Source organism: Aphanomyces astaci, assembly GCF_000520075.1.
Source record: "Aphanomyces astaci strain APO3 unplaced genomic scaffold supercont1.6, whole genome shotgun sequence".
NCBI lineage: Eukaryota > Oomycota > Saprolegniomycetes > Saprolegniales > Verrucalvaceae > Aphanomyces > Aphanomyces astaci.
In genome coordinates this window covers 1,475,067-1,502,609 of record NW_009798269.1, presented here as the reverse complement: position 1 = coordinate 1,502,609, position 27,543 = coordinate 1,475,067, and the positions used below count along the sequence as shown (strand labels likewise).

Genomic DNA, 27,543 nt, shown 5'->3' with positions numbered 1-27,543 from the left:
CGTTTTGGAGGTATTTCTACGTGTCTTAACCCGCTCGGATGGACGAGATTTCCCAATCTGAATGCCTTTCAGTTCATTCGCGTCAACCCAAAGGTCAATCTACAATGTTCGTCAACACATGTGGTACTTCCCAGTGGTTTGGGAACAAACAACTATGTTACAGTGGTAGAGTCTAAGTTCGCTGATGTGGCTGCTCTCATGTAATTGGATGAAACAAAAGTAGTTCTTTTTATTTGTCCAACAAACGTTCTAGTACCATCCCATGATGGCGAAGCATTGGCTTACACGGAAGAATCTCTAACTCGCACAGATCTTCGTACTTCTACTTGAAAGCATTTACGCGTGTTCATGAAGGTGTATTCTGTGAATCCCGAGAATGGGGTGGCATCTGCTAGACGGTGGGAATAGTTCCATGTCGATACCTCCATTTTCCTACCGTGAAAAGTGATTATAGCTCCCGTGGCCTTTCTGTTAATATTAATAGTAGTAGTAAAGAGAATAGAACGACCCTACTGGCCAGTTATTTTCACTTTTCTATCATATAATTGGACAGAAATTTGGTAAGGCAGCCTGCCTTACGAATTCATCAAAAAGATGCGTTGAAAGGAATTTAAATTATTCCATACAAAGATGAAGCTTCATTCAATAAAATTTGAACTATTTCAGATCGATTTATGGAATTCGTAAGGCAGCTCACCTTGCGAGCCTACTAAAACCTACTGTTTCACCTTACGAATTCTGTATTATGACGTTATGGTATTATTTTCCATGCAGTGATGAGAGCCAAATGATATCTTCGTGCTGGGGGGGGGGTTGTTGATCACTCGGACGACAGCCGCACGATTTGAGGCCATTGTCGGCGAATCTTTCTCGGTTGCAATCCATCAACTAACAGTACAGTAAGTCAAAATGGATGCGTTCACAGGTTGGATGGGCAACAAGACCGCTGTCGTCACATATGTACGCGCCACCACTCAATTTGTTCATCATTCAGTTCACCACTCTGCGAAAGCACAAGAGAGAGATGTCATTTCGCCACTCTCGCCCAACTAACTCCATGGGATGGTTGTCCATCATAGGATGGCAATATGCGGCTCACTTGGCCATCGGCAATCATGGGAAGAATTATGCCCGGGGGCTCATTGGAGTCCAAGAAGGTTGCGAATTTGATTTACGCAACGCGCTTGAGGCAGTTCTTGGTCGTCTCACATTGAATGATCCGTATACCCCACCCCCCCCGTCATCACAGATTTCAAAACACAGCCAATGCCTAAACGTCATTGCTACTTACTAGTACCGCCCAACGGCGGCAATGATGGCTATTGAGGCGAGAATGTCGGATTGGTGCGAAATTACGTAGCCCCCTATTGTCTATTCGCAATAAACTCGAAGATATATGTAGGCGTTAGCTACAATAAACTCCAAGAGGTATATATATATGCACACTGTAGTCCCGCAAAACGATTGAGTTCACTGTCAACCATTTGGTTCATTAACACGCTCAAAACTACGGTCATAGCTAACTAAGGCAGCGACTTAATCGCATGAGCATAAGGGTGAGGCCCGACAAAGTCGTCCGTGTTCTGGCGGAAGGTCGATTGTTGCAGCAAAGTGTAGTTGTGCGATGGAAACTTGTCGGCGTTGGCCACGTACGAGCTGGGATGCCACTCAATGTCGTAGCCGTTGACGAAAAATCCACCAAATTGTCGCAAGTACTGGCGCGCTAACGGTAAACAACAAATCCATGAGATCGTTGTGACATATTACCTTGACCTCCTTATCATAAACCCATCTATTCGTACCCGATTCATACGAAAAGAAGTAGAAACCACATCGATCAACGTCGTTGGCCAACGCCACTTTGGGCCTACACATGCCAAGCACCATCAGTACGAGGATTCGATTTTGCACTTGAAAGGGCTGCTGTACTTGAACGTCGCGGCCAAGTTTTGCTCGAGCATTGGAATCAAGCAAAAGTCGCGTGCCGAGCCGGTCTTGGCGTCGTGCTCCCACACACACATGAGGGTCATGCGGTCGCCCCAGTCGGTCGTGTTGCGGACGTAGTAGGTTACGTCGTCGCTGACTTTGCACTGTGTCGCATCCGAGCACTTCAAGTCGAGGGTCTGGACGTTGGTCTTGGCAAACATCCGCGTGGTGTCGGTGAGACAGTCCTCAATACCCTTGTTATACACGACTGTGGCCGTGGCGTTGGTGGGCGACACCAAGTCGGCATTGTTGTCCGTGCCGCCGCAAGCGTACCAGTTGGTGGGGCTACTCGGCCAAGTTAGCTACGAACAGTCGACTCGTTTTGCATCCACTTACTTGTAGCTGTTGGGGCAGATCGTGCGCTCTTCCCAGTCGGAGATTTCCTGGAGCCACCACTTCAAGGAGTGACTGCCCCGCGTTTGGGAATCAGCCCACGAGTTTTTCAGGATAAACCCCCCCACTTCCCCTTCATGGTTGCGGAACGCATCGTTGTACCCCACGAGGTGCTAAAGTACACACTCGATCAAGTACAAAATCAAAAGAATCAAACTGCAAAGTGTCGTTTCATTACCATAGCGTGGCCGCCAGAGTACGACATGCGACTGTGGGCAAAGAACTCTCCTTCCATGTTGGGGTTGTGGCCGCCGTGGGATGGCACACAGCACGTCGTCTGCGACAGGTCAGACGGACACAACGTACACGTGTCCTTGTCCTTTTGGCAGTGCGGATCGCTCAGGAACGGTCCGATGCACGGGTAGTAGTGTGACACACTCACGACGGGCGTGCCGATGGACAGTGCCTTTTTCTGCGTGAACAACTGCACTTTGATCGTCGGGTCATCGTAGAACGTCGAGATGCTCTACGTATCCGGTTCAGTATGATGAGCCGTCAAGGACATAACAGGTGGGGATCGGTTGAACCTTGACTTCAAATTGGACAGGGTTGTGCTCCAATGCAGCGTCGAGGCCAGGACACACGTCTTCGTTGCCTTGCTTGAAGTACGGGCACACGGCCGTGGGCAAGACCGAGTTCTTGAGGCCGTCGCGGAGGTAGTACAAGTCGTAGTCTTCGCCGCCTTCGGTTGTGTGGTTCCAGATCTAACGCCCCATGATTATTAGTATTTTTATCAAACAATCAAAAACAATCATCATCTATTAGCAACGTACAAAGTCACCAGCGACGCGGCAGGCCACTTGCTGGGGCGAGTTTTCCGGACCAGCGCACAACCGCATGATTTCAATCCCGTACGCCTACATCGTTGGTTCGTGAATCGTTCAATATTGGAGTTACTATTGTAGTACCTGCTCGGAGAAGGCCACGTACTCTTCAGCCTTGAGCCAGCCGTTAGCCACGCCGTTGGCGCGGTACGACCACTCCAAATACGCGATTGTGGCAAAGTCCCAGCACGTGCCGCGGTGCGCTTGGTCCTGGCGAGGGGTTACGTGCTGGACAGCAAACTTTGACGGCAACGTCGACGCGCTCAACGCTTGGATGGCTTGTTGCGACTCGACAGACTTGATGTGGACCAGCGACTCGCCCACGGACTTGCCCACAATGACAATGCTGCCAAGGACAACGATGTTGGCGACAAGGAACACGCCGCCCGCAATCCACACCCACCGGCTGTGACGCCCGGCCTGGCGGGGGCTCACTTGGAGGTCGTCGCCTCCGTACTTGAGGGGGATGCGCACTACACGAGCGTCGTCGGACATATGATCAAGGCGAGGGGAATTGCGTTGTGGGCGGACGAAGTGAAAGCTGTGGGCAACTTGAACTTGAAAGAGTTCAACAATCCACGCTATAACAAGTCAAGTTGCCCATGTAGTAATAATATTTAATTATTACTATTGACCTCGTATACAAACTCCAAGAGACGAGGACGCGAAATGGGTTTTACGACGTGAAAGGCCACCGTACTTCGTCGTCGGTGGTTGGTTCGATTCGACTGACCTGGACACCATCTGGTGATATCATGTAGGACTACAGTACAGTACTAGTACTACGTAGTACAACGTAGCCACCACAGTAATTAAACTCGTTGCCTTGTGGCCATGGTCAGGGAGGGGCAATATATGTAGCCAGCCAGCGGCGACCCAGTTCCAATCCATTGCTGAAATGGATTTGACAGTGAGAACTCTGTGGTCCTGAAGTTGTTTTGCTGGTTGGGGGAACTTCCAGGGAGGTCCAACATAAATGGTGACCAATGGCGAGCAGACTTTTCCTCGTGTCATGAGGGGAAACCGTAGAAAGGTCGGAGGATGTCTACCAAGAATTGGACCATGGGCAAGATCTTTGGCAAACTTCATGCATGCGACTGTAGCCACGTTCGATATTTGAAACTCGCTCGGTTCGATAAAACACCCCAGCGGTTTCACCCTTGGTACTGTGACTACCGGTACAGATGTAATACTCGAAGTACTACGTATTAATACTAGTAGTACTAGCTAGTAATAGTACATAATACGCCGCCTCGTGTTAGGAATTGATTGGGGCCTACTGTACAGTACTGTACCGGAAGCGGCGCATGAAAATCGTGGTTGTTCCGACCTCAGTGTTCAGCAAAAGCGAGCGCACGCTGGACAATCGTTCGGATGGAGCTGGTTCAAGGACAACCCACAGCACCGTCACCAACTCGTCTGTGGCTTCTCGACGAAAAGTGCGGGAATAAGTTCGTAAGTTCGTTATACTGTAGCCGTCGGACTTGCGATTATAAGGCGCCCCAAATTCGACTTGTGGTTGAGGCGAAGCAGGCGTGAATGAGCAATTTGAACGGACGTAATTGGAGAAATCTGTAGCCGCCTGACGAACTACCAGCTGATTTGTACACCTCGACTGCAGCCACCAGTGGTTTGTGAATCATGGAATAGCGTTACAGTACCATGTGTTTGCATCAATGTCAGGTTGTGGTGCTGGCTGTATGACGCAGCCATTGCAGTTGAATACTAGTACGTAATGTTATCCCAAAAATATTCTAACGCAACCCCTAAACCCCTCGACTCTATGGCTAGGAACTTAAACCATTCGACGAGGCGGTGCCGCGGCCCTAGCCACGCGGCGCGTGTGCATAGACGCCCCCGATGTTGCGTCATTTGCATGGCCTGAATTGTGTTTGGGGGAGTCGTGGTTCTCAACGTGGCCGAACTACAGCTGCCGCCCTGTCCGGAGAGAAACCTTGACGGCGAGGCGCATCAGAGACTGCGTTGTACAGACGACGACCCACACACGTTAGCATGCGCATTTTCCGCTAGCACCGGGGCTTAGAAGGCTTTCAGTGAAGGCAATCATCACATCTTAGCGTGTTTACAGTTAGTGATAGGGGTGTACAACGCCGGTTTAGAGCACGACACCGTTAGCGATCAACATGCCTATTTCCCTCTTAACAACTCGTCCACTTTATACAGCTAACTTTATCAACCACGCAACGGTACTGTAGTACTGTAGGAAACATTAGTAGGAGTACATTACTGTTGGTATTGTGTGGTTTGCCTATCAAAACTCCAAACACGCATACTTGTAACTGAGGCACTTCACTGTTTTCAAATGTCTCGACCGTTTTATAACCATCAACGAACCAATCAACGATCTTCGTGGAGCAGCCCAGTTACGAATTGGATCTTGGTGACCGCCAGTTTCCCACGTGCATTTGAAAAGTTCCAAGCTGGAGCCATGAACGTGCCGTTGAAATATGGCTCGGACACTAGCGGCCACCTCGATCACATCGCCGTATCAGCCGTGCACAGTCGATGGGCCATCAAAGTCGGCGGTGCCTTCGTGGCCATCAACTTGGCCACCCTTGCCTACATCGTGGTGGTGGCAAGACAAAACACCGACACACTCATGGCGATTCAACGCGAGCAGCGACATCAAGTGCCCGCTATTCTCCCGTCGAAATTTGCAGTTCAGAACGTCACGCCCCGTCGAGATCAAGGTCATCGCGGTACGTGCTGGGACTTCGCCACCATCTCAACGTTGGAATGGTCCTACCGAGACCATGGACTGCGCAACGGGTGGCTTCAAAGCGATGAATACGTGGCGTTCTCTCAGCAGGTATGACCTTTTGCCTATCGAAACTCGACGAATCGACTTTTGTTAGGCGTACGGCATTGAAGTCATGCGGTTGTGTACTGGCGAGCCAACTTCGCCCCAGCAAAAGGCGTGTCGTACGGCTGGCAGCAACGTATGTACACTGGCTAGGGATTGATTGTTTACCCCAAACACAATTTTTGGAGCGCTAGCGTGATCGTCCCTCCCGTAGATTTCGAACAACTCGACTGATGGCGGTGAACCAGCGTTGCTGTATTACCTTCGAAATGGATTGAAGAACTCGTTGTTGCCGACTGCAGTATGCCCGTATTTCAAGGAAGGCCATGACCACGACTGCCCCGGGCTAGATGAGGCGCTCGCACTCAACCCCGTTCGTTTCAACGTCAAGGTACGAACAGTCTTCGGTTGAGAATGTTTGGGCACTTACGACATCGATAGAGCATCCGCACACTGTACGACACGCCCTCAATCAAGCAGCACCTTGCTCTTAACCAACAGTCCATGATTGTCGGCACCCCCGAAGTGAACGTGAACCATTACTACCCGTGCATTGGTCCATTCTTGGCCGATCGCCATTGTCAGCTGGAAACGTGCACGTTGTGCCCGCCTTCGTTTGCCCTTACAACATGCTGTGTACCAGTGTTCGATGGGGACAACCCTAACATGGAAGGGGAGTACTTTGCCCATGCCGGCATGGTGCTGGACGACGGTCATGCGATGGTTCGTAGTGCATCCAACATTAAACTTGTCGAACGGGGAAATTCATTCAAGTTGTATACACACGTAGGAACTCGTGGGCTACAACGATGCGTTTCAAAACCACGAAGGCGAAGTGGGGGGGTTCATCGTCAAGAACTCGTGGGTGCCAGCAGAAAACACGGGCAGCCATTCGTTGCAGTGGTGGCTTCAAGATGTTTCCGCGTGGGGCGAACGCACCATTTGCCCCAACAGTTACAAGTACCCCTCCTCTATTATTACGCAAATAGGTTTAATCGTGGATCGTCGTGTAGCCCCATAAACTGGTATGCGTGTGGGGGCGTCGAGGACGAACTCACGGCTTTTCCCGGTGCCAGCGAAGGCATTGACGCGTGCATGTCAAATGTCACCCGCATGTTTGCCAAGACCAACGTCCAGACCCTCGACTTGAAGTGCTCGGATGCGACAAAATGCAAAGTGAGCGACGACGTAACCTACTACGTCCGCAACACGACAACATGGGGCGACCGCATGACCCTCATGTGTATGTGGGAGCACGACGCCAAGACCGGCTCGGCGCGAGATTTTTGCTTGATTCCGATGCTCGAGCAAAACTTGGCTGCAACCTTCAAGTAACGGCCATTGTTTTCTAAGTGCAAAATCATTCAAGCTGGGGGTGGTCCTGTGTACTGTTAGGCCAAAGGTCGTGCTGGACAACGACCCCGATCGATGTGGGTTCAACTTTTTGTCATACGAAGCAGGTTTGGGCGATATTTCTCTCGATCAAACAACTACTACTATGTAACAATCTGCCATGTTGTAGTAACGCAATACAAGACCCTGTTTGGCGACTTTGAGGTGGACAGCTTTGACATCGAGTGGCATCCCAGCTCGTACGTGGCAAATGCTGCGGACTACCCACATTTCGACTATTCGCTGTTGAGAGCATCCACGCTGCGCCAGCACCAAACGGATTTGGACGGCCCAAATCCCTACGCCAAAGTGGTTTAGCTACAAAACCAATGTAACGCTGACTGTAAATGTGCAAACATTTACTGCGTAGTACACGTGAGCCCTGCCTGTAGTATCTCTCAAACGTATGCGTGGGTACAATTCCAATTTATAAAATCAGGACGTGAACGAGCACTATTCGGACTATACTACGACTTTTGATCATCAACACCATAATCTCTGGAAGCCGTCGCGGTTGCTGCTCCCTCCAACAGCAAGGGCAGTCGATCCCTTAGCCAGCAAAAGTACGAGCACGAAGCAGGCACGGAGCCAGCACACATGTAAAAGTACTCTCCCACGTGTTTCTTTGACGGCCGATTGGCGGTTCGAAGCACCGCGGGCTTTCCGCACCGACACTGCGGCATGTGGCGCACGTAGTTGGCTCGCATCATGCGAAACGTCAAGTTTACTCGCGTTTCGCCGGCCACGGGATGGACTTTGACTTGCCACGGCTGTTGTGGGGGGACTTCATGCCGATAACATTCCTGACACACACAAAACACACAAGCCAAGTTATACTCGTCGTCCCGTAGATGCTGTGTTTACGGAGCCTAAGCTCGAGTACAATATGTACGTGTACTACTTGAAATGGAGGAAACATGATCAACAGCGAATTGTGCGGCAATTTCACGTTGAACGTTTGCGCCGGTGTCGTGCTTGTCGCGAGGCGCTTGATGCGAAATACTCGTTCAGCTCCAAGAGTCAACGATGCGATGGTTGGTCGCGGCCCCAGTTCCGTCATCGTGTCCGAGTGAGAGCCCACACTTTGGTCGGAGGTTCGATACACGTTGCCCAGCGCGAGGTTGGCCACCCATGGCCCCGGCGCTTCTAGCGGATGCCTGACACGGGAAGCCAGCGCGTGATTCACTGCTGCTTCGACTGGGTCTTTGACGGCATGCAGCATGGGCGTAAACTGCTGCATGTTGGTCGCGGCTGTGCCAGTGTTGGTGTACAGATCCGCCTTCCGCGCCAGATGCGCTTCTTCCAAACCGTACAGTTGTGTATGGTGCGGGGACTCGACTTCTAAAGCATGGTATGCACGTGCAGGTCAGATTTCGAGTTCAGACATCAGGGTGCGCACTGACCGCGGTCCACTATGACCCATTTCGTTCGAATCCAGTCGGCTGACGCAGCCATCATCTCGGTGAGCATGTCACTGGCTTGGTCGTGAGGAAGAAAATCGGTTTGAAGCGATAGGCAAGGCACGTGCTGGTTTAGCGTGTGCAACGTAAGGAGCTTCGGCTTCTGCGGGTCCTTGGCAGGGTCCCATGGCACCAGCGATGCCATGGTCAAGTGGAGGCTATCTGCAGGTGTGCTCGAGGTGATGTGGACTTTCTTTGGTGGTGGCCGCGCTACTGATTGTGACTGGAAAAAGCACCGGATGTCGGGTTTGGCCTTGCGCTTTCTTGCATTCGATGGGTCGAGCAGCATGTCGATGGCAGCATCCATATCGCCATGCGTGCTGGCTAGCACAGTTCGAATCCTGCCCAACGGGACATTTGGAAACATATCCACGAGCGTGGCTATGGTGAAGTCGGAGGTCGCCATGGTCGCAGCACTTCACAAAAGTACTACAGTAGGTGTAATTTGATCAAATTCATCTATTTGGTTTCATTCGAAGCTCATTAACACGGTTGGCATTTACATATAGTGTACTTGTATCCAAGTAGTACACTACTTAGAGTTGAAATTAAATGAATGATGCAATTGCGATCGGCGATTTCGTTTGTTCGCACAATGACCGGAGCGGTCTACAAAGTATACTGAGCGTCGATCTTGGGGAAATTCTAATCGGCAAAGGATCAGCACATTTTACCTGAAGTCGAATGCGTTCACGCAAGACATTCATGTCGGAGGCCTAGCGTCGCCCCCAATGTTTGCAATTTAAAAAATATAGATATAAAGCAAAATTTACATAATGTTTCAAATATTCATCTATTCCATTGTGAATTTTCTCGCGCGAAATCGTCCGTGTTGGAATTCCCACCGCTTCCATATTGCCGTTGCGAACACGAATGCGCACAAAGGGATCAGGCATGAAGAAAGCAGCAGCTGGCAGCAAGAAGTTGATTTGGCGTGGTAAACCAGTCACGGAGCATGGTAAGCCTACTCAATTCAGGCTTTCCCTTACAATCTCAAGCAGACATCAAGGTGTACAAGCTCATCAGTCTGGTACTCCGCCACTGTACATCCTGTCGTGTTGGCCACAACCTAGGTGACCAGAAAGCATATATTGGCTGGTGCTGTAGATTCCCGCTGGAAAGGTTGCAACGTATGGCACTGTCGCCAAAGCCATCCAGTCGGGGCCACGAGGAGTCGGCCAAGCTTTGCGAGTATGCATGTCTGCTTCGCCCTCTCAGACGTGTACGGTGTCCTGACTATAGCTGACCATTCTAGCGGAACCCATTTGCCCCACAAGTTCCTTGCCATCGAGTCGTCTCTGCTTCAAGAGATCTCCATGGGTTTCGAGGTTGGCTTTCCATGACCAGTATTTGAGTCATGTTGACAAACTAGTACATGTTGTTTCTGTAGGTTCCACGGACCCCAAGTGCAATGACTTGAAGGACAAGCGAACTCTTCTCACGGAAGAAGGTGTCGAGTTCAACGATACAAAGGTGCGTCCTATCTATCGTACGCTAGTCCCGGCACACATTCACGCAGTGTGTGTGCAGGTGGATGTATCGTGCATGTATGTGTTCACCCAAGATGATTTGGACCAGTTGGAAGCCAAGTCGCCGTGAACAAAGCTCCTTCGCATGAGCATGGAAATATACATGTGAACGTTACGATGTCATCGAGTTTCTACACGCGCAGACGAGAGGAGGATGGCGGGCTGGCAATACGTACCTAGCGTGCACCTACGCCAGTCACCATTCACACTATTTGTTAGCAGAAAACGACCTCAGATATCGAGGCGTCGGTAGAGTCCCATTGTACGTACTTGAGTCCATTCCAGTTAAATAGTCCGATCTTGGAACTGCAGCGAGGACAAGTCAGTTTGCCTTGGTCAGTCTAATCGCTTTTTGCGTGAGATATTTCTAGGGTTGGTCACGTCATGTATATCAAAATAATCACCTCCAGATGCATCCACGGGAGTGGCTCGACGTACAGAGAGCCGCAGCTTGTTGCAGGGCTGCCACCTTTGTGGCCATGATGTACCTGGAACAGAGGCACAGTCGGACGCGTTTGAGAACTTTTAGGTGTGATTCGTACAACGTTGTCAGCCACCCCCAAGTGCAAATTGCACTTTTTGCAGAATATCCGCTTTATGGTGGGAGCGGCCATAGCCGTTGGCTGTGGATACAGCATCACAGGCCCTTTATTATGATTGACATGACGTTCATAGGTCCATCGCAGTCGAAACTACGTCAACCATGAACGACGACGAACGGGGGAGACGGCACTCACCGTGGCATGGGCAGGCGACGAGCCAAGAAGCTGGCATTGCATGGCTTCAAACAACGCCAGTTGAGACAGGAATCCTGAGTTGATGTAGATGCAAGGGCGAGCCGCTTGGACCCGATCGTAACTCTGTCGAAGCGACAATTGCTCGGAGTGCATGAGGAACGCCACGCAGATGGCCGCGCTGCGAGACTGACCGTAGACACAATGCACCAACGTTGGCACGTGGCGCTGCTCTTGCCGATGCAAGAAGGCAAAACAGGCGTCAAAGTGTTGCATGAGGAAAGCCTGCTCCATGTCCAAAATGTCAATGCTGACAGTTTCCACTTCCGACAGCGCCTTGGTGCCCAACGCCAGCACGGCGCCAATCCCTAGTTCCTGCATCATGGTGGCGTTGCTGGCTGCTTCTGCCGAGCCCACGAAGAGGTGGAAGCCAGCATTGGCCGTCGGAATGCGAGCGAGGTCGGGACATGCCGACAAGGGCGGATGGTGTCGTTGGCGCTCGCATAATTCATCCATTAACAACTTTTGCAATTGTCCACCAATGATAGTGCCTGGTGTCGTTCGGATGAGGTTTGATTGGCTAAGTTTAATGTAAAACGAACCGATACCGTGCGTTTGGGCTGTAACGTTATTGGTTAATTCTTCCATAACTTTTCCCCCATGTACTCCGAGTATCACTTTTCAGATCTGAAGGTATATACAGTACCGGTACGAATATAGGGAGAAATCAGTGGATTCCCCATGTCGCGAAGGCACATATAAGTTTATCACCATTCATATTTAGCTTTCACTAAACTGGGGATTCATCTTTAATTCAAGACGAAGCGATTAAGAAAAGAACGAGCTAAATCCGACCAGTATTTGAAAACGAAAGATTCGTTTTGCCCAAACGCACGGTATGGGTCAAGTCCAATACTACAGTATAGATAAGGGCCGAGTTCCGTGCCACATTTAGAGGCCCTCAGTTGGAGATCTTCCTGACGTCCAATTTGCTATTATAATACTCCGAGTAGTGTTTTTTAATCACGAGGAAAAATGCAGATTGTGTGACTTGAAATTGTATCGAATTTCGCATTAGTTTGGAAGTAAAATGGCCTTGAATATTCAAAATCTCGATAACGTTAGGCTGAAAACAAATCCGTGCCATTTTATCCGGATGCAAAAATGCAGCCTCGAGTATCAGAATATAAAGACGCGTTCTATTGGCTATAATAGGTCAAATATCGACCGAATTGACCTATCAAAGCCGTGGTACGGAACTGTGTTGGCACGGAACTGTGCCCATAGGTATACATTGTATAAATACCGGTACGGTATTATTAATAATAGTAATAATACAATTCTCACGAATGTTCGAACTTACCTAAGAGTACTTCGACGGAGTATGTATATACGAGTAATACCCTCGGAGTAACGACCGACTATCATTCAAGGGCCTTGGATATATCATCCAGTTTCGAGGCTTGGTACTACTGAATTTCTCGTAACGTTGAAAGTGCCAACAATAATGCATATGTACGTAAATGAACCAGACGCCCCGAATTCGGTTCTTTGGAAATCAACAATTGCATCAACCAATGCGCATGTTTCACTGCCTATTCCTGATTGGCCAAAAGTTGAGAAAGGCCACCGAATGTCGCATACGATTGGGTGGGGAATATGCCTGGTTTATCAAAAGTCAACCTAATCTTTCGTTGGAAGGAGTATTTCAGCATTTGACAGCCGCACTATTCCCTGAACACTGGCGAGAGAATCCTCGTTACAGTGGACCCAACGTCCTCCGACATTGACGACGCTGCGCTAGCACTACATTATGACAGACAGGGGCGTTCCAATACACCACCGCGATAATCCGTATCCTGAACCGGACACGCCTCCGCCGCTCACGTCCGGGAACGAAGGGCCTTACGTAGACGATGGCAACATATGCGCAACTCCCAAGCCAAGGTCGTCTCCGTACGACTACTGCCCAGCCACACCGCCTAGCGGTCCACGCACACCTCTCACACCCATCGCCAGCACTCCTCGTCCGGCCCAACCTCGGCCCTCGATGCGGATATCCACCAGCACCACCTCGTACTCCCACCAGCCATCGCCTGCACCACCTCGAATCCTCATGATGCCACGTCGATCCGAGCCCCAAGTCCAGCTGACATACCTCATCTTGCCACAGACTCGCGGTCGATCGTCCACGTCGGCATTCCACCTCCGTCGACCCGGATCGATCGTGGACACGCGGCCGCGGCTGGCGCCACTAAAGTCGAAAGCGCGGCCGTCTGAAAAGGAAAAGATGGAGACGGAGGTACTGCCAGACTACGTGGTTGACCACATGTTTGCCATGACTCCGCGGTCGACATCGTCGTCGGCCGCACCTGGCGACGACTTTATTCCGAGCCAGTCGCCGATCGCCGTGATCGAGGAGTCGTCGCCGGCGTCCGACGAGATGAAGGTCGAGACTGTCCTGACGACGGCGAATCACCTGGGCATTGCTGTGTTTGTGGACATGATGCTCAAGCTGGTCATGTTCCTCGTGTTCATGTCATACATTGACCCGATTCGCATGCTGTTTTCAATCTTTGGGTACTCGTCCAGCTTTAGCTTTTCCATTCGCCAGTATTTCCTCGTACGTACTAGTATTATCAAAATAGTGTATACTTTATATAACGGTTATTCATATGATATTGTTAATTTGAAATGTATTATCAATAGAGCGAGTACCAATGACGGTGGTTCCTCGTATAACGCTTGTTGTTGATATGTAGTTTACCACGTTTTGCGCTTTTGACATATTGTTTCTCGTCGTGTGGGGCTGGACCGGGTTTGGCGACAAGCAACTGTATCGCACGACTCTTGCAATCTCTAACGTACTGATCTTGGTACGTCTAGTACTACTACTACTAGTATAGGACTACTAGATGGTTATGACAAGTTTGTTGTAGGTCGTGGAGATGGTGTGTACAGGACGGTTGCTTGTGCTCTTGCGAAACCTCACTCCCCATCGTACGTGCCCTAGCATTGCCAAAACAATTGATTTCTTCTAATCCCAATGGTCTAGAATCCCAAGAATTGCAAGATCGGTAGTCGTTGGTCGTATGTAGTATATTTATTATTCAATGGTCACCAGTCGTCGTCGTTCAAAACTTGGTCCACTGCCAAGGACAGGGCATCTGGAGTCATCTTGGATGTGGACGAACGGGATTCAATGGGGAGACTCGATGGGTGAACTGGCGGGATGGAGAAATGTGACGCCGTGGAAGGCATGGAGATTGCTTGGTTTGCAGGAGGTGCTAAGGTGGGCATGCGTCGAGGTTGTTTGGCTGGGGCTGGTACTGGGGGACTGCGGGGGCTCTCAGAGGTTGAGGGGGAGGGTTGTGGATTGGACTCGTGGTCCTCCTGTAGGTGCTGCGTCGGCTTTTTCTTCGTCTTGGGGACAAACGATTTCCAAGCCCATTTGTGTTTGCCCTTGGAAGCAGTCGATGGCGGCGCTCGCTGTGCATGGCTTTGATGGATCACATGACGCTGGGTCATCGCCACCAGGTCCGCTGACGTCGTGGCTTCCCCTGCCGGATCTTCTAAGACAAAGGTACCGCGCTCGAGTGTCGCCGCTTGGTTGGCGTTGAAAACAGCGACGTCGTCGGCATGTTCGGAAGTCGAAGGGAAGACTCGAACGACATTGCTCCGGCAAATGTTGAGGTACTGCTGCCGTCGTTCCACTGGCATAAACACTGTCACCTATGTACATACATATATACGTCCACCGGCCATGGTGTAGATATTAGGATGAAGTGCATTCTCGGGTCGAGAGGGTTGGGTGTACGTTGCGTAGAAGAACGGCCGCGTTCTTGACTAAGGCGGCGCCCACAGCGTCGACGACATCGCGGTGAAAGTACCCGTCAATGCAGCCCAACGGATCGTGGAACGTTGCCACGATCTCCTCGTCCACGTACCTGCTAGACCGAATCAAAAGCAAGAAATCCTACCAGACCACACAACCATCTAGTACGGGCGACACTGACAAGCGAGGTGTACAAACTTGTTCGATCACTCCCGTCGATTGATACCCCGCCGACACTTGCTCCGTGTTGATGGGCAGTCGGCCCAAGTCCACCCCGCCTACACATACGTGAGGCATCCGTCGTTTATGTTGCATTGAAGCGGGCGGATGTACCGTTCACTTGGCCTTCGGTGACGGCCATGCCCACGTGACGACACATGTCGATCCATGGCCCGTGCTCAAACACGGTGTGTTCTTCCATACCCAGCGCATCGCTATAAGGGTGGCTTCGTTCGTGTTGCCTAGAAAGAAACCCGCCACGTGTGTCAAGCACCACACAACGTAGCTGTCGTACGGTTGGTTGGGTTTATTCCTCTTCTTCCACAAGTCTCCCAGGGGGCCATTGATCTTTCGTACGGGTGTCCCTACATGTATGTGGATACACTTGTATCATGGCTGCTGCATGCATGCACGACCCCTCATGCCAAGCAAGCAGACCATGTCACTCACCGTTGGAAGGCGGCGTCGTCCCACGGCGATCGTCGCGCCACGACATTTGGGGTGCGTTCACACGTGGTGTGATTGGTCCATTTATGTCCAATAGAAAGCAACACAGCACACTGGACTCCAGAAGTCCACTACTGTACTCTACTGGTGTACTACGTATACAACTTGAAGAGAGTAGATTCCACATGTATTTATAAGAACAAGTCCCTCGCTGTTATTACGTAATCATTTTTACCAAGAGCCCCCGGACCTCTTGCGCTTACCGGTACATACAATGCTATTCCGGGGTTAAGGAGTTGTTTTGAACTTACACTTGATTTGACTATGTGCCAGAAATAACTGGGGTTTTGTATGCCAGGAGGCCCAAGTGATTACTCGGAGTACGTAACAACAGTACTACTGTTGCAACGATCCTTGAAATTAGTTACATACAGTAGTTAGAAATACTCGGAGTACCTCTTTACAGTCATATGACATATTACACTTTTTTGGCTAACAGTTTTGTAACAAAAGTTATGCTCAAAGGCACCCTCGAAGCTGTCGCGTACTGTTACCGTAACGTAAAAAACCAATTTAAGATAATTTTTTTGGAGGCGTCGGAGTAGAATGGACATAACTTTTGAGTCCGTTACGATATTTGAGTTTTGAATAGTGATTACAATAGACAAGACGCGCCGCTTTGACTGCATAATCGAATTATCAGTTTAGGCGATGAACTTTACAGGTAAATTTGCTACTTTCTAAGCATTTGTACTCACATTTTGATAACCAATTTAGGATAACTTTTTTTATCTTAAAGTATGTATATGTCGGGGCATTAAAATTCTGTGTTTAAGGTAAGCAGTTACAAGAGGTTGCATATAATTTATACAAGGGTACTGTTTTATAGAGTTATATTTCTGTTGTGGATGGATGTCCACCGAGTTTAACACTCGACAAAACCTCAGATCCGACCCAATATGGCCCGTGTCGACTAGGGTACTTCGAACCCAATCTTGAATGACTGTTACCGATGGCTTCTACGCCGTTTTTGCATTTCATTCACGTGAGTGAATGGTCAGCATTATATGACAGAGGTTTTGACTCGAACAAATAACGAGGTGTGATTGGGCAATACAAAGTTATCCTAAATTGGTTAAGGGTGCGTCTGGTAAACGGATACTTCGAAGTATATTGCAATATTCAGGCCCAAAACGCCATTTTGGGGCCGAATTCAACAAATCTGATCAAAATTGGAACATATCTTGCTTGAAGAGTTTTAACCCAAATCCAATAATTCCACGTGGGATTTACTCGTTGAAGAGGTCCAAAACGCCACATTACAAAATGGACCTTTTACCTCCATTTTGAAAATGGTATTTTGGTTAATCCCATTGTGGTAGAAAATGGAATATTCTTTTTGAAATGTTACCAGACGCACCCTAAGTTATCTTAACGTTAAACTAGTTTTTTACAGTAACTGTAAATTACTACGTAGTATTGTTCTTGTTGATCCCATGGAATTGACAGTGAGGTGTTTTGCTTGGAAAATGGGACGTTGGGATGTGATAGATACTGTGAAAATCGATGTTTCAGTGCTCGTCTTGAATTATATAAGTTTTCAGACGTCGAAACCCATGCCGCGCTGGTTCCACAACATACTTCAAGTATCTCTCAAATTGGAACTCTACGTTAATTATTCGTCTTAGACGAATAAGTATATTTTGACGTATGTCTAAGTAGTACTTAACTGTAAGTAAATATATAATGAGTGAGCTAAATATAGACAGAACAGAATCGCCCCTCCTCATGTCGCTCAATAAAATTTCATGAAGATTTCTTCTCTTGATTTAAGTAAACAGGGTTCAGACAAATTAGTTAATTCGTACGTCTTAGGCGTACGGTACGTCTAAGACGCATTTTGGTCCTAGGGGAGTGACGACGATGGTGGATACATACAGTAAGTACTACGTAACGTTACCCCATTAGTTATGTCTAAATGTGCATGATATGATTGATTATAAACTTAAGTGAAGCTGTCCATTCCCATCATTCGGGAGGCAGCGGTATCGACGACGTAATAGCCTTTGGTTTCGCGGGGCACGTCGGTGGTTTTCTTGACAAACGCGTCTATCACTTGGGGTCGGTCGCACAGCAGGGTTAGCTCATCGGGTGCAATGCCGCCGGTCGCTTCCTGGCGGATCTGAATGTCGTCCTGGAGCAGACCCTCGAGCTCTTCCATGGTCAAGCTCGTGTGGGTCGGCGCCTTTTCCCCCGACGCCGACGAAAACTCTCCACGGGACAGCACGACGCGCTCCAACGTGCGCTTGGCGTTGGCGCGCTGCAGCATGCGGTTCTCAAACGAGTTTTCCGTGATGAGGCGGTACACGACCACGTCCTTGGTCTGGCCGATGCGATGGCACCGATCTTGGGCTTGGTTGTCTTGGTGGGGGTTCCAGTCGCTGTCGTACAAGATGACCGTGTCGGCGCCCGTCAAGTTGATCCCCAACCCCCCGGCGCGAGTCGACAGCAAAAACACTTGCAAGCCGCCACTCGGGTCGTTGAACGTGTCCATCGAGCGCTGCCGCTCCGTGAAATGGGTGGACCCGTCCAACCGGCAGTACTGGATTTGCCGGTGGACCAAATAGTCTTCGAGAATGTCCAATACGCGCGTCATTTGGCTAAAGATGAGCACTTTGTGGCCGCGTTCCAGCAGTTGCTTGAGCATGGCGTCCATCACGACGAGCTTGCCCGCCGCTTGAATCAAGTGGTCGCCGGTCACGACGTTGCCCGTCGCGTCCGTTTCTTCGTCAAACAAGTACGGGTGGTTGCAGCACTTGCGCAGTTGGATCGCCATGTTTCGAAGGGTCATGGCAGTGCTGGCTATTACGACACAAGTGCTTCCGTGAATCCAACCCATCTTCCACACACATGAAAAAAAGCACGATTTATCGACGTAAGTATTGTGGATTCGGTCACGAATCGATGTTATTGGCGAATCAAATTTTCTGTAATGGATCTGATTGGCTCTTACAGATAGGACAAGTGTATAGTCAGCCAATCAAAACTCCAGTGTGATTCAATAGACACAAACCGCGCACGAATGATATAATTATAGCGAAGTCACAATACCTGATTTGCCGTGTTTTGCAGTCAACGCCTGGGCCAACTCTTTGGTCGCAATCAACTTGTAGTACGACGCTTGCAAGTCCGTCATGGGGCAATACACGACGATCTCTGTCTTGGAAGGAACGTCGAGCACGACATCCACCTTGAGCCGGCGCAGCACGAACGGCCGCAAGATCTCGTGCAGCTTGGACACGACTTGGCCTTGCTTTTGGTTGGTTAGCACGTCTTCTTTGGAAATGATGTCGTTCGTGGACGTGCTGGCGTTGGTTGCGTTGGACGAGTTGAACCAGCTTTGGAACAACGCCAAGTCGTCAAACACGTCGGGCAGCAAAAAGTTGAGCAAACTCCAGAGCTCGCTCAGGTTGTTCTGGAGCGGCGTGCCCGACAACAGCAGCCGGTTCTCGGATCGGCACTTTTTCAGCTCCCGCATCAACAGGCAGTTCATGTTCTTGAGCCGGTGGCCTTCGTCGATGATCATAAACTTCCACACGTACCCCATCGCGTTGAAACTGCTCGCGTCGCGGATAATCACTTCGTACGACGTGATGATGATGGGAAAGTCCGCGTTCGTTTGGGTCCCTCGCTTCAGCTGCTGCACGCGCATTTGCTTGCGTTCTTGCGTCGTGCCATGGTAGATCATGGCGGGAATCGTCGGCGTGAACTTTCGGAATTCGTTGTACCAGTTCGACAACGTCGACAGCGGCGCCACCACCAGGTACGGCCCGCGGACGCCCTTGGCCTTGAGTTGCGCCAGCATTCCAATCACTTGCACCGTCTTCCCCAATCCCATTTCGTCGGCCAAAATGCCGTTCAAACCGTTTTCAAACAAATTGCACATCCATTGGATGCCCTCGAGCTGGTACGCGCGCAACGTGCCTCCCGTGAACAACGACGGCTGCTTGAACTTCATCTCTGACACCGAATGCGCGGACGCTTGATGCTCGTTGATCTTTTGCAGCTTGGACGCGCCTTCCTTGACTTTGGGTTGACGCCCTTTTCGCTTCTTCGGGGCTGCTGCTTCCACCACCACGTTGGCTTCCACAGGTGCGGCCTCCATGTTGGACAAGAGAAACTTGGAGTACGCCCCAGCTTTCTCCAACAACGAATCCAACTTTTCCACGCGCTTTGCATAGCTGATGCTCTTAAACGCGTCGTCGACCGGCTCGTCCTCCTGCTCCCGCGTTAGCTTCAATTCGTCTTCGACTTGCTTGAGCTTCTCGTCCACCACTTCCTCAGCCTCATCATCCACGGGCACCTTGCCGTCCGCTACCTCCAGGACTTCATTAAGATCCACTTGGACTTCCGCGGGGGTGCTCTCAATACTTGCCGTCATCTGTCGTCCAACGTCTCCTCGAAGTCGAAAGTTGAGGAATGCAATAATATTTTCCTCTACTATACACTTGATATTTGTATGTGAAGTGAACAATCCGTATATTAATTGATGATGGTTCGCGCCAAATCTGCTCACAATCTCCCTTCCACCAAGTCCTATCCGGAGGATTATCCGGGATTTTAGAATTCCATCAAAATAACGCGAAATATTGTGGAATTTATGCTCATGTTTTTGAAATTTATTACAAAAATATCAATATTATGACAGTGAACTTTCCACAACGTTTTCGAAATGCTAGTGGCCAAGTCGACAACGCTCAATGACCTGGTCAGCGACACAACGCTGAAGTCCAAGGCAGCTTCCTTCCTAGAAGCGCCCCATCTCGCGCAACCCCACGAGGACTTTACCGACGGCATCCCGTACCTCTATGTTGGCCAAGGAGAATTGGCCTATTCGTATCATAGCCATCCCCTCGCGCTGGTGTCCGACGACGCCACGACGTGCTGTATCGTAATGCTGCACGACTCGGCGCGCTTTTGTCTCGCGCACGTGGACTCGTCAAAGCAAGTTCGGTTCCTCTTTGACCACTGGAAATCGACTCGGGCGGTGGACGACTCTTCGACCACGAAAGTTCACGTCGTTGGTGGCTACGAGGACGAGAACGGCACGGGGCATGCCATCGTGGAGTCGATTTTGTCGGCCATGCAAGTTGGACCCCGTCCATTTCAAGTGGAGCTGTGGGTGACTGGCCCGCTCAACACGCTTCCACCGAACGCATCGTCTGCGTTCGCACTTCCACGAGCCCGAGGTGCCCTGTGCATTGGATCTGCCGCTGGTTGTGCTGCTTCCAGCGTGGACTTCGCTCCCAACACATACCGCGGTCCGTTGTTCAACCAACGCATGGCGTGCACTCCTTCCACTCCTCTGCATCTGTTGAAGACGTGTCCTGCCTTGGAATGTACGTTGGGACCGTACACGCGCCTTAGCTTGACATTGCAACCGTCAGATGAGCCTAAGTTCCAAACGTGGATCGATGACGCATCGGACGAGGAATTCTTGAGCCGGTGGTCCACGTCACCATATGCCGAAGGGCCCAAGTTCGTGGCTGATGTGAAGGCGCGATTTCAATTTTGCATCGACCAGGTGGGCCGCCACCACCAGCACACGGTGCTCCATCGCACGCAACGGTACCAGTACGACTGTGAAACCCACGAGTGGGTTGGAGTACTGTAGTAGTAGCACAGTCGCCGGCGACTGCATCTTGAAACCTGCTATTCAAGGTTCGGAGAGTCAGCAAAACTGGGCTAGAGTCATACTTAGAGATGTACACAAGTGTTTGTGCTCTTGGGAATATACTAAGTAGTACTTAGTACTCAGTATATACTGAAGTACTATTAATAGTACAGTACGTTCAAATACGTTTGGTCCTTATATTCCTATACCGGTACAAGTCCGTCGGGATGGCACGATACTATAGTAACGTTATTTGCGAACAATTATTGACGTGGATAGATACTAGTAGCCCAAAAATCTCGCAAACATACTTTTTCTTTTGTAATAATAATAAAATAAAACCCTCCACAAAATTGTACGATGCGAAGTCGAAAGATCAATCTTCGCATACAGCTGTACTGTTTCTGGTGCACAAACCAAAATATATGCAAATTAATACATCAAAGCCTCTATAAATTGATATTTCCAGAACTAAAAGAATTTGGGTTTGCCCCAAAATTCTTCTACTGTATCCGGAAGAATTTGACGAGCTAATTTTCGTTTGAGAGATTTTTGGCAGTCATCCAAACAGTACTTCATACAGTAGGGATAACCAGCAACTTATTGTACATGATCATGGTGATGCCATTAAGTCAAGCTCAGGTTGTGGCTAGTCAACGCAGTTCGCAAGCAACGATCAGAGACACACGAGAACAAGATATGAAAGTTGGCTTTCATTGGTTTTCCAAAGCCGTAGCTGCTAACGTAGCGACTGACTGACCCCCCTCGACGTCTTCCATTGGACCGAGGGGTGTTGCTGCTGTTTCCACACTATTTGTTCTAAACTCCTAGGGTGGTAAATTACTGTGCTAACATGCCGGCAGCTTTTAATGCGTGGTGGGCGCCGCACGCATGTTTCTTGAGTCGGGGATCGGGGATGGACTGCCAGTCTTGCAGAAGCGTTAGCACCGCCGCGGCGCCGTCGGCCTCCGACAGTTCATGCGAGTACAATGGACACAGAATCTCCAGCACATGCAGGCTTTCCCGTTGGCAGTCCAAGGAAATGCCGGCGCCGCCCGCCGCTAGCTTGACGACCAGCTCCCATCCGTCCGAGTTCATGAATGCGCGACGGCACTCGGGGTCGTTGCAGAGGCGGGCCAGGGCAAACGACGCGCACCGCTTGACCTGGTCCACTGTGGAATGGGCTAGGGAGACCAAGAGCGGCACGAGGGGGGACAAGCAGTCGCGGTAGGTCGACGTGACCGACGACAGGGAAATGCTCGCGAGGATGCCTTGGATCTGAACGTCGTGATGGTGGCTTGCCATCATTTGATGGATGCTCTGGACAGCGGCTTTCATGTCATCGGACGTGCTCCATGGCGCGGATTGCGGCGATGTAGGGGAGGCGGCAGGTCGTGTGTGTTTGAGCGGCTTCAACGCGCCGGCCCCCGTGAGCATCTGCTGCTTCTTGCACGCCTGGGCGACCTCGCCATAGAGGTGCATCATGCTGACAATGTCGCCTTGTCGGCGCTGGAATTCGACGACGTGCTCGGCCTCGCCTGTCTTGAACAGCGCCACATTGAACTCGACCATGCTAGACCCGTCGACTTTCGACACTTTCCACTTGCCCTTCAAAGGCTTGAACACAAAGTCAGTCCCGAGGTCCAACAGCTTTTGGCCGATCACCATGCATACACGCTGGACGGACGAGTTCTTGACGTGGAAATGGGAATGTAATTCCAGTCGGAATGGGGCCGCGGGAAGGGGCTTCACAGACGTATTCGCGTAGCTGGTTGTGTCTAACATGGGAATGGTCGATGGAGCAGGCACAGCAGCGAACTGGGACGCTTTCGGCACGGCAGAAGCAGCTTTGCGCATGCTAAATGGCGCCGGCAGACCGAGCGCCGGGCCGTGCATGTGACCAAACGACCGGCCAAACGCTGGTGGGGCGGCAGCCGACATGGCCGAAATGGATCGGTATTCGACCTTGTCGTCCTCGGTTCCCTCCAGCATCGATCGCGGACCGACCCGCTGCGTCGTTTTCTTCGCCTCGTCCTCGTCTGACTTGTGCTCGGCGTCCTGGTCGTCCTTGTTGTCCATGATGCCTCACGTCCTGCGAAGTTGTGGAATGGAGTGGGTTGCCGAATAAATTACACCGCCAAAGTATACAAATGCCAAGTCATTTGATTATCGAAAGTAACAGCTTGGCCCGAAAATATCCAGCCCGCTTCTCGACTCTGATTGGCTCGTTCCAAACAGAAGGGGTTGGGGAACAACTTCTGTGCACGTTCGGCGGATCCGATACTGAACGTCACATCTGAAACTGAGCTTGATGTGAGTACGCAATCATAGATGATATATGCTATATTACATTTGATATACTGCTTGGGACTACTTCTTTAATCTGGGATGATGAGTTTATCGCTTTTTGAGTCTTATATATGCATTTTCGTACCTTATCACAAGATTCTACATTCTGGGGCGCCATCATTGGATTTAAATATAACACGGCTTTGTGCTTGAAGTATACAAACCCACAGATAAAATCGATACATGCTATAAAATCCAAATTTCGTCATCGTGCGTTCGTCGCAAATTCTGCTACCGACAGAGGAGAACCAAATCGAACAGCGGAGGATCAATGACATGAAGAGTCAACAGACCAATTCGGCAACTCCACATGGCTGGAAACAGTGTACGGGTTGTCCAATGTCGTCGAAATGAAGAACATTCCCCCTATTGATATTGAACGCCGTGCTACAGTACTGTGCCGGTACTGTAACGTTAAGGTACACTTTGCAGGTCAAACAACAATGCACACCACCAAGGATGCAGCTCGATTCAGGTGTCTGTAGGATTGCGACGCAGTGTGCGTCATGTGGCTACATACCACAAGCGTAGACGAAACGTAGCGATATACATGGTAAATTGTATTATATGCAAGGGCTGCTGAATCTGCAAGGAAGCTGACAGCCAGCGCGGGACAAAACTCAGAAACATCGAAATGCCGAACACATTCTGCACTATGGACAACCATCGATGCGTGGCAAAGTGTTGCCATCGAAATGGCCCACTTGATAGCGCAACCGTATTGCAAGATTTTGAACCACAAAGGGAGAGCAGAGTCATCTAAGCAGTCGTCAAGGGGGGGTGTTCATCAATCTTGCCCAACATGGTCACAGTCAGAGGAGCCTCGCAAGGAAAATGAAAATAACTGTAAGAACATCCCCATCAGAAAGACTGTATAAACAGACCGTAAAATGCCGTTTTACAATTCCTGTATTTTTTTATTTTCGTCAACCCCAGGTGGCCTTCGGAAATCGCGAAAACTTCCGTAGTTTGGTCTGGCACAATATGTAACCGTGTTTAATTCGACAGGTCGACCTTCAAAACGAAAATAGAATACTTTTGGTGACACGATTAATGCACTCAAAACGAAGTTCATGAATCTAATTACATAATCGTTGAAAACTTGGTGAGTTGAATGGACAAATAATTTGGAAGAGCTTGGACAAAGTTTAGGTAGGGTTTTCTTAGGTCAAAGTATTGAATTTTCAGTTTACAAAATGTAGACTGGGCTGTTTACATCTCGAAAACATTTTATACTCATTTTAAATAAAACTTGTCCAACTTTTCATTCAAAATTATATTACGTTTCGCAAGTTTTGCCCAGGCCAAACTGGATTTCGCGATTTCCAGGGGTGAACCTGTAAAACATCCGCATAAATATCATATCCGGAAATGAATCGGGACGCATACTACAGTAGTACTACGGGTACTATTAATACAATTGTACAGTGTACTGTAGTAAGTTTGCTTGGACGAGGTGATGACATGGAATCGACTTGTGAGATCCTTGACCACCTTCCCGCCCTATGTAGTCAATAGTAGGCCGCCATTCCAACCTACCCCTTGATTGTCAGGCTGAAGATGCTCGAATTTGTAGGGACAGTCGCACCGATGGGGATGCTATCACTACTGTATTTTGGTATCATAGTCAATTTACAGAATGGCAAATCTCACCCGCGCTTTAGTTGGTCAAGGTCGTTATAACGTTACTTTAGGTATATGGACTCGCCATGGACGATGCGGTTGAGAATAAGACTGTTCTAATGTGTTGATTGATGGAAGTAAGCTGTTAACGTTAAGGAAAATCGGTCATTCACACCTGAAAATGTCTCCCTGCTCAGCGAAGGTTGTGCTTTGGCTGTACTCAACGAATCAATTTGCTCAAAGGAAAGTGATTGTTGGCTTTCCGTCAACTACATGACACCGATGATTGGGCAAAATTATCTATTGATAACATGTTATTGGCTAATTCGTCAAAACTGTATATTACAGTCGAAACTGTAAATCTGGCCGATTTTCACGGTAAAATTTTACAGTTTCCTGTATTTTACAGGCGCCCGTTGGGTTGTCAAAACTGTAAATAATCCGGATAACGTTAGAACTGTAAAATAGCGTTTACAGTCGCACTGATGGGGCTCTTATGATACAGTTTCGACGCACCAAAACTAAAATACAGTTTTGACGAATGAGCCAAAAACATGTTAGCAAGTACTACGGTAGTAATAATTTTGTCCCATCATTGGTATCATGAGTTACAGATCCCGGTATATTCCACGTATTTCCGGATATGGTAGTTATGCGGATTTTTTTATCGTGGGTTGATGAAATTCAAACTAGGTACATATAACGACGGAATAAGTGGCCCTGTGGTACTTCGAAATAGCACTTCAAATTTGTATTGGGACAAACTACTTCGAAAAGTAGAATACTTAAATCAATACGAAATTTTAGTACCACGGGGTCACTTATTCCGTCGTTATCTGTAAAGGATCAATTGTTGACCCGGCACCAAATTGTGATACTGTCTGACTTTTAGCCAATAACATCTCGATATTTCGTGTTGGCCTTGTATGATTGGATATGATAATATTCGTCTCTATATTTTATTACACGTCTCAATGTTGATGTGGTCAGATTTTTTAATCTCAAACAAAAAAATACAAGTATTTAAATAGAATGTCAACTAGATACCTTTGACGTTTAATTCACTGCTGTGGATCACAACAGTAGTGGCAGAGTGGATGCCATCCACTCGTTGCGAGGAGCAATACGCTGCTGCTTCATTGTCTATGGTAGCGATGGCTCTAAAGTGAGTACTTCCATGTATCACATAGCTATGCACAACTGCCGTGACGCTCTCGTAGGCATGTATGGCCGGACAGCGGAATTAAAATGTGACTGCATTTTTTTACGCTGACTAATTAAATTCATGTAAATTTTTATTACGTATTGCGAAATGCATGCAATTATATTTTTAATCAAATTATTTTGCATATTAATTTAATCGAATACAAACATCAAGGTTTTTAAGGAGTGTCATGAATTGGTTCACCTGACCATAAAGCTCAAAACATTTAATTTCGATACAAATATGAAATGCAGTCCAATCATGCTCAATGATACGTAAAAAAATGGTGGCGTTTTATATTCTCTTGTGGTGCTATCTGCATTAAAATAATCGTTCTCGTTCTCGACTTACTGGGATTTGAAGTCATGGCCAAAACTTGACCAAAAACAGTGTCAATAATTGATGCATTACCTTACAGGAAGTGTAAAATGGTATTTTACACTCTGATTATACAGTCTTACCGGTGGGGATGCTCTAAATCTGGCCGATTTGCAGCCTTGCGTAAAAATTTACAGTTTCCGCGACTTTACAGTCGCCTGGTGGGGTCAAAACTGTAAATTTTCGGGATAGAAGTGTAAAATACTACTACACCTTTTTGCAGTTAAGTTGGACGAATGCCCGATGTATTTGGCCGTGCACCCGATATATTTGGTGGTGTGCCCGATATAATTAGCCATATGCCCGTTTAATTTGGCCCGCCGAGGTCGTGTGCCCGATATATTTGGCGGTGTGCCCGATATAATTAGCTGTGTGCCCAAGTAATTGGCCATCTGCCCGATGAATTGTGTCGTGTGCCCGTGTTGCGTTGCCAAGATGGACATACAGTACCCGTAGTCTTAGCACCCACTCAACGCGCCTGGCTGGAGACATTTGGGCGCCCAGGCCCGGTCTGTGGTGGACGGCTTCGGGCGGCGCGGTGTGTGGTGCGAGCAGGAAGGGTTAGGGTCAGGAAAGGCCGGGTCTAGGCTCCGTTGATTGGTGGGACCAAAAGGGGATTTAGACTTAGAGTTAGTATAGAGTTAGTTTAGTCAGTTAGTGAGTAGTTCAGTT

General features: G+C 49.1%; 10 protein-coding genes across 14 annotated transcripts; 4 read left to right on the top strand and 6 right to left on the bottom strand.

Annotated features, from left to right (window-relative positions):
- Positions 1-1,453: 1,453 nt before the first annotated feature.
- H257_03863 (hypothetical protein) lies at positions 1,454-3,748 on the bottom strand. Its single transcript, XM_009828156.1, has 8 exons — positions 3,288-3,748; positions 3,153-3,236; positions 2,907-3,083; positions 2,558-2,845; positions 2,323-2,492; positions 1,930-2,271; positions 1,803-1,867; positions 1,454-1,723 (listed from the first exon to the last, which is right to left on the bottom strand). The coding sequence occupies exons 1-8, from the start codon at positions 3,696-3,698 to the stop codon at positions 1,524-1,526; spliced, it is 1,737 nt and encodes a 578-aa protein (XP_009826458.1). The 5' UTR covers positions 3,699-3,748; the 3' UTR covers positions 1,454-1,523.
- A 1,904-nt stretch (positions 3,749-5,652) lies between these two features.
- Positions 5,653-7,737, top strand: H257_03862 (hypothetical protein; the record flags this gene model as incomplete). Its single annotated transcript, XM_009828155.1, has 8 exons — positions 5,653-6,033; positions 6,080-6,163; positions 6,242-6,418; positions 6,469-6,750; positions 6,818-6,987; positions 7,041-7,358; positions 7,423-7,487; positions 7,550-7,737. 8 exons carry the CDS (start codon positions 5,653-5,655, stop codon positions 7,735-7,737), a joined length of 1,665 nt encoding a protein of 554 aa, XP_009826457.1.
- A 29-nt stretch (positions 7,738-7,766) lies between these two features.
- On the bottom strand, positions 7,767-9,294 carry H257_03861 (hypothetical protein). The gene is made up of 3 exons (XM_009828154.1): positions 8,823-9,294; positions 8,321-8,760; positions 7,767-8,222 (listed from the first exon to the last, which is right to left on the bottom strand). Exons 1-3 carry the CDS (start codon positions 9,283-9,285, stop codon positions 7,887-7,889), a joined length of 1,239 nt encoding a protein of 412 aa, XP_009826456.1. The 5' UTR covers positions 9,286-9,294; the 3' UTR covers positions 7,767-7,886.
- Positions 9,295-9,695: 401 nt separating this feature from the next.
- Positions 9,696-10,566, top strand: H257_03860 (hypothetical protein). The gene is made up of 6 exons (XM_009828153.1): positions 9,696-9,837; positions 9,881-9,909; positions 9,987-10,070; positions 10,135-10,207; positions 10,270-10,352; positions 10,410-10,566. Exons 1-6 carry the CDS (start codon positions 9,753-9,755, stop codon positions 10,476-10,478), a joined length of 423 nt encoding a protein of 140 aa, XP_009826455.1. The 5' UTR covers positions 9,696-9,752; the 3' UTR covers positions 10,479-10,566.
- A 219-nt stretch (positions 10,567-10,785) lies between these two features.
- H257_03859 lies at positions 10,786-11,663 on the bottom strand (the record flags this gene model as incomplete). Of its 2 annotated transcripts, XM_009828152.1 has the most annotated exons (3): positions 11,146-11,663; positions 10,951-11,100; positions 10,786-10,896 (listed from the first exon to the last, which is right to left on the bottom strand). In XM_009828152.1, the coding sequence occupies exons 1-3, from the start codon at positions 11,656-11,658 to the stop codon at positions 10,786-10,788; spliced, it is 774 nt and encodes a 257-aa protein (XP_009826454.1). In that variant the 5' UTR covers positions 11,659-11,663. The 2 variants fall into 2 exon arrangements, with proteins under 2 accessions (XP_009826454.1, XP_009826453.1); XM_009828151.1 differs by having other exon boundaries at positions 10,786-11,100.
- Positions 11,664-12,847: 1,184 nt separating this feature from the next.
- Positions 12,848-15,179, top strand: H257_03858 (hypothetical protein). 3 transcript variants are annotated; one of them, XM_009828149.1, is made up of 4 exons: positions 12,848-13,765; positions 13,905-14,018; positions 14,082-14,142; positions 14,198-15,179. In XM_009828149.1, exons 1-4 carry the CDS (start codon positions 12,956-12,958, stop codon positions 14,221-14,223), a joined length of 1,011 nt encoding a protein of 336 aa, XP_009826451.1. In that variant the 5' UTR covers positions 12,848-12,955; the 3' UTR covers positions 14,224-15,179. The 3 variants fall into 3 exon arrangements, with proteins under 3 accessions (XP_009826451.1, XP_009826450.1, XP_009826452.1); XM_009828148.1 differs by having other exon boundaries at positions 14,082-15,179; XM_009828150.1 differs by having other exon boundaries at positions 12,848-14,018.
- Positions 14,176-15,695, bottom strand: H257_03857 (hypothetical protein). Its single transcript, XM_009828147.1, has 5 exons — positions 15,647-15,695; positions 15,492-15,561; positions 15,311-15,438; positions 15,176-15,255; positions 14,176-15,118 (listed from the first exon to the last, which is right to left on the bottom strand). Exon 5 carries the CDS (start codon positions 14,860-14,862, stop codon positions 14,260-14,262), a length of 603 nt encoding a protein of 200 aa, XP_009826449.1. The 5' UTR covers positions 14,863-15,118; positions 15,176-15,255; positions 15,311-15,438; positions 15,492-15,561; positions 15,647-15,695; the 3' UTR covers positions 14,176-14,259.
- A 1,902-nt stretch (positions 15,696-17,597) lies between these two features.
- Positions 17,598-20,118, bottom strand: H257_03856 (hypothetical protein). The gene is made up of 2 exons (XM_009828146.1): positions 18,755-20,118; positions 17,598-18,505 (listed from the first exon to the last, which is right to left on the bottom strand). The coding sequence occupies exons 1-2, from the start codon at positions 20,082-20,084 to the stop codon at positions 17,649-17,651; spliced, it is 2,187 nt and encodes a 728-aa protein (XP_009826448.1). The 5' UTR covers positions 20,085-20,118; the 3' UTR covers positions 17,598-17,648.
- A 192-nt stretch (positions 20,119-20,310) lies between these two features.
- H257_03855 lies at positions 20,311-21,500 on the top strand. 2 transcript variants are annotated; one of them, XM_009828145.1, is made up of 2 exons: positions 20,311-21,042; positions 21,091-21,500. In XM_009828145.1, the coding sequence occupies exons 1-2, from the start codon at positions 20,376-20,378 to the stop codon at positions 21,315-21,317; spliced, it is 894 nt and encodes a 297-aa protein (XP_009826447.1). In that variant the 5' UTR covers positions 20,311-20,375; the 3' UTR covers positions 21,318-21,500. The 2 variants fall into 2 exon arrangements, with proteins under 2 accessions (XP_009826447.1, XP_009826446.1); XM_009828144.1 differs by having other exon boundaries at positions 20,311-21,500.
- Positions 21,501-22,010: 510 nt separating this feature from the next.
- Positions 22,011-23,472, bottom strand: H257_03854 (hypothetical protein). The gene has a single exon (XM_009828143.1). It carries the CDS (start codon positions 23,394-23,396, stop codon positions 22,158-22,160), a length of 1,239 nt encoding a protein of 412 aa, XP_009826445.1. The 5' UTR covers positions 23,397-23,472; the 3' UTR covers positions 22,011-22,157.
- Between the last annotated feature and the right edge of the window lie 4,071 nt (positions 23,473-27,543).